Source organism: Verticillium nonalfalfae (assembly GCF_003724135.2).
Source record: "Verticillium nonalfalfae strain VnAa140/NRRL 66861 chromosome Unknown scaffold_32, whole genome shotgun sequence".
NCBI classification, from domain to species: domain Eukaryota; kingdom Fungi; phylum Ascomycota; class Sordariomycetes; order Glomerellales; family Plectosphaerellaceae; genus Verticillium; species Verticillium nonalfalfae.
This window is the reverse complement of record NW_021167257.1, coordinates 27,061-35,361: the sequence shown is the minus strand read 5'-3', so window position 1 is coordinate 35,361 and position 8,301 is coordinate 27,061. Positions and strand designations below refer to the sequence as shown.

General features: G+C 56.7%; 2 protein-coding genes across 2 annotated transcripts; both read right to left on the bottom strand.

Annotated features, from left to right (window-relative positions):
- Positions 1 to 1,119: 1,119 nt before the first annotated feature.
- D7B24_005293 (uncharacterized protein) lies at positions 1,120 to 5,476 on the bottom strand (the record flags this gene model as incomplete). Its single annotated transcript, XM_028639452.1, has 3 exons — positions 1,120 to 1,868; positions 1,945 to 2,255; positions 2,325 to 5,476. 3 exons carry the CDS (start codon positions 5,474 to 5,476, stop codon positions 1,120 to 1,122), a joined length of 4,212 nt encoding a protein of 1,403 aa, XP_028496136.1.
- Positions 5,477 to 6,614: 1,138 nt separating this feature from the next.
- Positions 6,615 to 7,692, bottom strand: D7B24_005292 (uncharacterized protein; the record flags this gene model as incomplete). Its single annotated transcript, XM_028639451.1, has 3 exons — positions 6,615 to 6,838; positions 6,904 to 7,536; positions 7,599 to 7,692. 3 exons carry the CDS (start codon positions 7,690 to 7,692, stop codon positions 6,615 to 6,617), a joined length of 951 nt encoding a protein of 316 aa, XP_028496135.1.
- Positions 7,693 to 8,301: the final 609 nt, after the last annotated feature.

Here is an 8,301-nt window from a genome sequence, read left to right as displayed (position 1 = left end):
GCGCATGCCTTCTTTTCCATCCGTGAAACTGCCAGGTACCTTTCCAACAATCGGTCAATGACTTGACTACATCCGAAGAAGCCTTCCTCGGAAGCCCCGGCGGCGTTGTAGTAAATGATGGCGGTAGTACTCTCGAATGCCCGCGTGACTAGGGCACTTTGTACGAACATCCTCTCGCAATCCGCATTGTACGCTAACCCTTCCTCAATCATGTCGCGAAGCGTCCAGTAAGATGGGATGATGATGATTTTAGCGCCCGCGAGGACAAGCTGCCCGAATGCCTCGGGGAAGGCCACGTCCCAGCAGACCAGAATGCCGATCGGTCCCAAAGGAGTGTTTATTACCTTGTAGATAGCTTCAAAGGTTCTCTCTGGCCTCATGTGCCTGATGTATTCAGTGAATGAAGTTAGGTGGTGCCCTTCTGGGATCCAAAGGTTAGTCTTGGTGTAGCTGTAGCTACGTAGCAGGCGGCCGTGGTGGTCGATGAAAAAGGACGCATTGAGCAAAGTCGGGTGCGGGGTCCCCAGTCCTTTCAGCTTTGAGGACCGCTTCCTTAGGAGCCTTCGTCACGACTGTGCCCGCGCAGATATTGATGTGAAGCTCTGCCGCAAGATCTTCATATCGTTTCAGATACATTCGGATGACTTCCGCCGTCAGAGCAAATCCAGGTGCATTCGGAGCCCATCCTGTGAGATGCTACTCTGGTAAAACGGCAACTGCGACGCATCGAGCTGCAGCGCGACGAATCTTCATAGAAGCTCGAAGAAAATTTGACTCCGGTGCGGCCGGATGGGACACAGATATTCGAACCGCAGGGTTAAGCTGACTCAATTGTGGGATCTTGTAGTCAAACAACGAGGTCAACTCTTCCCCCACCGTAATACAGGACATAGCCCGCAGTCACGAACCAGAGCACAAGTCTGGCATCTCACGCACAAACAGACTCGCAACACGTATTCACATTTATTCAACCCACCAGCTCGCCAATCCTGTCGGCACTATCCGGTAGCAACAGCGTGATCAAATGGTACAGTTGATTCACGAACTCTTTCCGCATGATCACACCGCTAATGCCTTTCTGGCACACCTACTACAGACGGCTTCTCCCGGATGCTACTACTACGAAGCCTTCCCGAACAGCAACATCGCCTCCGCCTCCATCCTCGTGTCACCCCCCCACCCGTCCGGCGCATGATACTCCGGGTCTTCAAGCAGCGCCGGGTCCGTGATGTTTCGATAGTAGTCTGCGTAGCTCACCCCATCCACATCCCCCGGAATCGCCGGCAACCTTGCTGGGACATTGAACCCGTCGCCTTTGCATGCGAGCTCCGGGCCGCCGGCGCTCTTGATCGCACGCTCAACACACCCGTCTTTTATGATAAAGGGCAGATTGAACGCACAGTACGCCCTCCCATCGGACGTCGACGATTCTTCGTATTTCCATCCCGTGAGGGCACCGCATCCCTTCATTTCGTCGAGGATACGTTCGCCCTTTTCGCCGCCCCAGCCGTTGATTTCATAGATTCCGAAGCGCCAGAAGACGATATTGTTGCCGAATTTGCACCAAGAGGTCGGTGTCGGCGCTGGCGGCTTCACCGTCGTCGTCGCCCTGCTGGTCGTAGTAGTGGTGGGCGGAGCAAATAAAGAGGACATGCTCCGCGATACTTGGTCGAATATACTTATCATGGCCCCGGCATCGGCGAAGGTGGTCGGGAAGGGGTGGTCTGCGACCTCACCGAAGCGCAAGGTCGCCGTCTCCACTTCCTCCGGGTTGTCCGGGTCGTCCGGGTCGCGGTCGTTCGGGCCGCGGTTATTACCAAAGGCCCCGGGGGGGCAGTTGGGGCAGTTAGGGTTGCAAAAGAAGACGCCTGCGTGGTTAGGGTGTTAGATGGAAGGGGAAAAGGGAGAGGAAGAAGGCTTCATGTTGGGTATGTGGGAGCTTACAGGTCGTGCCGCATCCTGGACATCCCGGGAAAGCGACAGGAACCGGGACGGGACCCTCCACCCAAGCCGGCTCGATGTCGTTGATGACGGGATCAACATGCCCCGGAGTGGGAGTGGTCATAGGATGCGGGTTCGGTGTGAGGGTGACAACGGCTGGGGGCAAGGTTGTACCGCCGATGATGGTTGTCGAACCACCGAGGGTCCACGTCTCGACGGGCGGGGTGTACGTGACGGTGCCCCAGATGATGATTTGCGTCGAGCTGGTCTCTGTCTTGGTGGCCCCAATGATGGAAGTCTTACCATCGATGACACTGTTTTCATATAGGCATGGATGGTTAGCCGGACAAAATTAGGATATGGTAAGCTTGTCGAACACCTACGGAGTGATGGTGATTGTAAAGGGCGGCGGCTGAACGGAGCTTGTCAAGATGATGGGGCCGTCTGTGGAACCCGAAGAGATGGAAACGCCCCAGACCGGGATCTCGGTTGTGACCACAGGTGGGATGGTGATAACGGTCTGGAACGTCACATATACATAGCCTGGATATGTGGTCACGTCACCGTTGGGCCGCGTGCTGGTTCCGGTCGTCAGACTGGAGTACGTCACCACCGTGGTCCAAGGAGCGAATGAGATGGTGGTCGGCGTCGCGAGAGGCTTCGGCGGCCAGATGAGCGTCACGCCCGGCGACCCGGTCACGACAGGCTTCACCGAGTCCCAGATAGCAGGGTCGATGTAGACGTTGTCGCCACTGCTGGACCCGCTGCCGCCGCTACCGCTGTTCTCGGACTGCAGATCCACGGCCCAGTCGGCAGTACCGAGGAAGTTCAGCGCCGGGTAGAGGGACTTGCGCATGGCTTTGTTCTCCTTGTCCATGTAGGCGACCCACTGATCCGAGTCCCAGACGACAATGTTGGAGTACGACGACTGGTCCAAGAGCTTCTTCGCCGATGGGTTTGTGCGGATGATTTCCTCAATCTCGTAGTCGGAGATGTAGCCGGCCGTCTCGGTGCAACGACCCTTCATGGCGCCCGACTCGGGTCCTGTGAAGGTGCACTGCTCGGTCCAGCAGCCCGGCGTGGTCATCTGAAAGGACCGACCGTAACTGCTGACACCGACGGCAATCATGTTGGACGGCACACCCGCCTTAGTGATCATGGACAAGGAATTGATCGTTTCGGTTAGGTTGACGTGGGACCGGAGGCAGTTGCCGAGGCCCTGGTCGATGGAGCCGCAGCCAGGCGAGCCGTGCTTGTTGCCATAATCCCACTGGCCATGCAGGTCGTACGTCATGAAGACAAAGTAGTGCGAGGTGAGAGTGTACGCCTGGAGGGGAAATTGCTTCAGGTACCAGTACGATCCAGGAACGGTGACCGACTGGGTCTTGCCGGCGGGTAGCCTCTGCTTGAGGTCCGAGAGCAGCAGGAAGAAGCCGGTGGTGTCCGTCTCCGTACCGGGCGGGATACCGGGAATGTCGGGAGCGGCCGGATACTCCCAGTCCCAGTCGACACCGTCGAGGTTGTAATCGTTGAGGAACTTGATGACGCTGTCGGCGAGCGTCTTGCGGTTCGCCTGTGTGGCCACGGCGTCGCGGAAGATCTTGTAGGTCGCGGGCTCGGTGGAGAAGGCCCAGCCGCCGATGGACATGATCTTCTTGATGCCGGTCATGGACATGAAGAGCGACAGCTGAGAGGCCACATCCTTTGTGCTGAGGGTGAAGTCGGGGTTGATGGTGATGAAGGAATAGTGAACGTGGGTATAGACCGAGGTGTCGATCTGGTTGACCGCCATGCGAAGACAGGGGCGGCCCCAGTTCCATGCCTCAAAGTAGGCAATGTGGAACTCGGAAGCCGCCGGGCCGGAGTTGACGATCTGGGTGCCGCAGTTGGAGATGCAGCCGTTCTCGCCCGGTGCTGACGTGCCGGGGGCCCCGGTGGTCGACTTTGACGGCGTACAAAAGTCGCTCGTCGTGCCGCACTGTCCCCAGATATTGCAGCACGCGTTCAGAGGACACGGGTTCAGGGTGCTCAGGTCGGTGCCCGGCGGCGCCCTCGCCGTGTCGTTGACTTGGGGCCCGCAGACGGCATTGGGAATGTTCATCGGCATGGGCGGGTGGCCAGTACTAAGACAGATGTAGTAGTCGGCAAACATGACCCTGCAGCCGTTCCAGCCCCACGTCTTCTTGTTAAATCCTTCAATCTTCTCATTGGTCAGACCGTACTCGGCCGAAAGTGCAGCGCAGTTGTCTCCCTGCTTGACCAGATGCTTGTGGCAGTACCCGTCAGCGTCGGGCTTCGGGGAGAAGTCTGGCAGAGTACCCAAGCTACAGCAGACATGTTCACCAGGCTGCAGGGCGCAGGGGTCTGGTTTGTGGCTGTTGTAACGCATGAACTGCGTCCGCGAGATCCCGCATTGGGCTGCCAGGGTAGCGCAAATGTCTCCGCCTTCAACCTGGATGTATCTGCACTCGGCCCGGGGCGAGAGCAGCGTCTTGGGACTGTCCCGGGCAACTTTCTTCACGCTGGTCGAGTTGCCGCTCAGCGTCGAGTTGTCGGCCTCGGTGCTGTTGGTGATGGGAGGTGCCCGGAAGCTGACCGACGTCCACGCGGCGGCTCGGGCACTAGACATCTCCCGCGTCGTCTTGACGCAGGAGCTGTTCTTCCATATCTGAATGCTCTCTTGGACGGTGCCGATGCTGCGCTTGGTGTTGATGTGGACGCCGAGCGAGTAGCGCGCCGATGCATCGGACTCGCTGCACAGCTGGACGACGACATCTTCTGCCACGCTGCCGGCCCCTATGATGTGGGTGCGGACCTTTTCCAACACATCTTCGAGCACGCCCTGGCCAGCGAGGCCCGTGCCGGAGTACACGCCCACGGAGACGTCGCGGAGATAGGCGTATTTGATCGTCTCCTCGCAGCTGTCCCCAGCCAAAGCCGCGAAGCTGCGCAGCTGCTCCAGAGCCTCGGCCACGGTATCCGCGTGGACCGAAGAGGAAGAGCCCGAGGGTGTGATGTCCAGCGAGCCCTGTTGTTCAAGCTGTTCCGCGTCTTCGTTGGCGCAGGCGTCTTTGGCGGAGCTGGTGGAAGTGGTTCTGCCATCGCCGGACAAGTCCGCCGTGCAGGCAGAAATGGCGACGTGGGCTCTGGGAACGTCGACTGGGTTGGAAAGTGCGAATTCCAAGAGCGTGGTCTTGTTGCAAGCCTGGTCCAGCCGTCTGAAGCTCCCGTAGACGAACCAGGAGCTGGCGTTGGTCCCGACAAGACTGCAGCCTGAAGGACATTCATCCCTGACTGGCATGTGGAGGTTCGACGTGTAGTTTCCAGCCAGGATTGCTGTCTCGGCATCTGCCAGGTCTGTTGGCATGCCATTGACGGGGCCCGTCGCGCTGCTGACGACGATGCCTGCCAGAACCTCATTGACGGTATCATCTCTTTTCTGGTTTGCGTTGTCGTGTGGGTTGTGTAATTGATAAGCCTCGGTGACCCTGGCGACTGCCAGAGTGATGGCAGCGGCAGAGATCGAGAGTCTCATGATGATGGGCCTGGGGAGCAAAAGAGAAAGAGCATCAGGGTTCGGCCCGTGGAAGTGGAAGTGGAAGTGGCAGTGGTAGTGTCCGTGGTCTCGAACAAAGGGCAGGCGAGATGGACGTCAGGCATGAGATAGATAAGTACCGTGACCTGAAAAGAGGGATGGGGGATGCCGAGGGACCCTGAACTCGAAGTGGGCAAGAGGGGTCTGCACAGAGAAGGTTCTTCTTCTCGGTTCTGACCGTTGGCCCGGCTATAGTTCTGCATCTGGCTGGCCTCACTTGTGCAAATGATGCCACCGGGGGAAGTCTCGCGATGCCCGAAGTCTGAACCGGGCCCGTCTCGCATATTCCCAGAACATGACATGGGCCGAAGTTCCATAGACCAACAGGTCTCGTTGCCAGCTACTGTTACGTCGCCGTCGGCGGTGGGGCCTGTACTGCTCAGACATGCGCGGGACGACCGACCAACTGCATAATGGACTCCGGACCCTTGCAGCCCATGCACCTGCGCGCATGTATTGACCTACTGCGTGTGATGTACTCTTTCGAAAACCCGTATCGAGGTTCGTGTGTCGTTGCGGTCAATAATATTTCGCACCCTCCTAATCCCTGTTAATCCCTCTTGCTTCGCCCCCCCACAGCCTCCCCATTGAAGTAGGTCCATCTGCGCAGGAAATTACTGTACGGTTGGTGCAACTATAGAAACCATCTCTGACCAACAAGTATGCAACTACGCGATTTACCCTCAATTGCAGCTCACGGGATCTTGACCTTGGCGGGTGCGAGCACATGTGTCAAATTTGGTCAACCGGCCCCGATCCCAGAGATACCAGGCCCCAGGTCGCCTTGACTATCGAGCAAGATAGGGGAGCATGTATGTACAGTGCCGGGCTCACCTCAAGTCTAGACTTGAGACACAGGACGGCCCCCCTTAGCAAATTCAGACGACTCTTCGACATGCACTGGGAACAGGATCTGATGATTTGGACATTTATTGGCACAAGCGAGTACGTGTAACGTCCCAGTGCGAGCAATCCGTAAGCGACCGACATCATGACATATTGTTCTGGTAGGAAAGGGACCAAACACCCTTTTCGAACCCAAGACGTATTGGTCCCAACTGACAATGGCCTACTTCGTCTATGGCAAGCCTGCTATGGCCCGCCACCTGTCCTCATTGTGACCAAAACTCTCAGGATTCATTGGGAACGAAACTCCGTAGAGGACTCTTCTCTTACCCTCAGGAGGACTACGATACATGTGCAGTGCCTGGGCAAGGAGCACGTATGACTCTGGGTTGTGAGCCAGTTTGATCCGGCGATTTATGTCCTCCTTTACGGCTTTGGCAATGTCGGCCAAATTGTCTACGGAGACAGAAGTCAGTACGTGTGCGCGTGTAAGAAACCCGGGCAGGGAAGTCACCACCTACAATTCTCCTGGCCCTCGCCCCTTAGGGTATCATCATTATCTGTGAGATGAAAGAGCTCGTGATAAAAGGTCGAGCCCCGGGTCATCATCCTGTCCAGTGCTTTGCTAGTATCTGCAGACCCAAAGTTGGAGGGATACAGGCTCCCCACAGTCTCGGACAGAGACACCACAGAGTGGCCGCCGCCTCTGGAGGCAAAGGCGGCTGGACACAAGATCATGTGTCTGTTCGTCTTGCCCATGTTGTACTTCACCATTTTTTCTCCGTTGAAATAGTCGAAAAGGCCACTTGAGGTGGGACGTGCAACTCTACCGAGGAGCACTTTTCCGTCCGGGAGGGGCGAAGAGCATATGCTGTCTCTGCGGCTGAAGTCGTAGCCGTTGAAGGCGGGAACCCAAAACACGTTGTTGCCCCCTCTTTGCTGCGTAGAGAAGGCCCTGTCAATGGTCAGATACTCGGTCGGCAGCCCGGTGTTGTCGTCACGAGCTGTCACGATGTCTTTTCCGTTGATGTCTCGGGCAGCACGGCCGGACTCTTGCTTCTCAAAGGGGGCACCCGAGCAGAATAGCCGGGGCTTTTCGGCCGTGTTTTGGGGTTCTCGCAGGCCGCCTCCGGTCAGAAATTGAGTGACTCGACCTATGTGATCTTGTGATTGTATTGGTTAGCTATCCGACGGGTACGATGGAGCGTTTGACTACCTTTGATGGTTTCCAAGATCTGTTTGTTCACTCCCTCGACATCGTCCTCCCACCGATTCCGTTCAAAGTCCCACTGTAATCCAAAAAACATCATCCAGTGAGCGATGTAGGATCCCATATTTCCGTTGTCGGCGTGCCTCAAGGCATGAACGAGTCCAGTGTGAAGAGTGGCAGCCTCTTGCACCCAAGTATCGAGTGTGTCAATGTGATTGTCACAAAGGCTCTTATCATCAATGAGGAAGAGATCTCTGATGCCACCTACGCCACCCGGGCCGCTCGATCCGGCGACTCGTATCCCTCTGTGATGCAGCACGTGCGTGATGTCCTCGGTGAAGTTGGCCAGGCACGGTAACACGAGACACCATGCTGTAACAAAGATGAACGAAGGCAGGAGCATGTTGAGACGGTGCCAGGAGAAATCAGGTTGGCTGAAAGATGAGAACGCGGGGGGGATGAGCTGCGGCCTGGATGAGTGTTATGTCCTCACAATACACATTAGGAGCGCATCCAAATCGAGCGTTCCTAATAAATAATCCAGGTGGAATATGAATGGTAGACACTGGATGGAATTTATCATCGTTAGAATGATAAACTCGTCAACCGAGCTCATACATCGCAAACGAATCTGCGCCCCAACACACACCCCAGTACACCACTTCAGCACCCCCTACTGTTTTAAATTGTCGGCGCCATATTCGGAAGG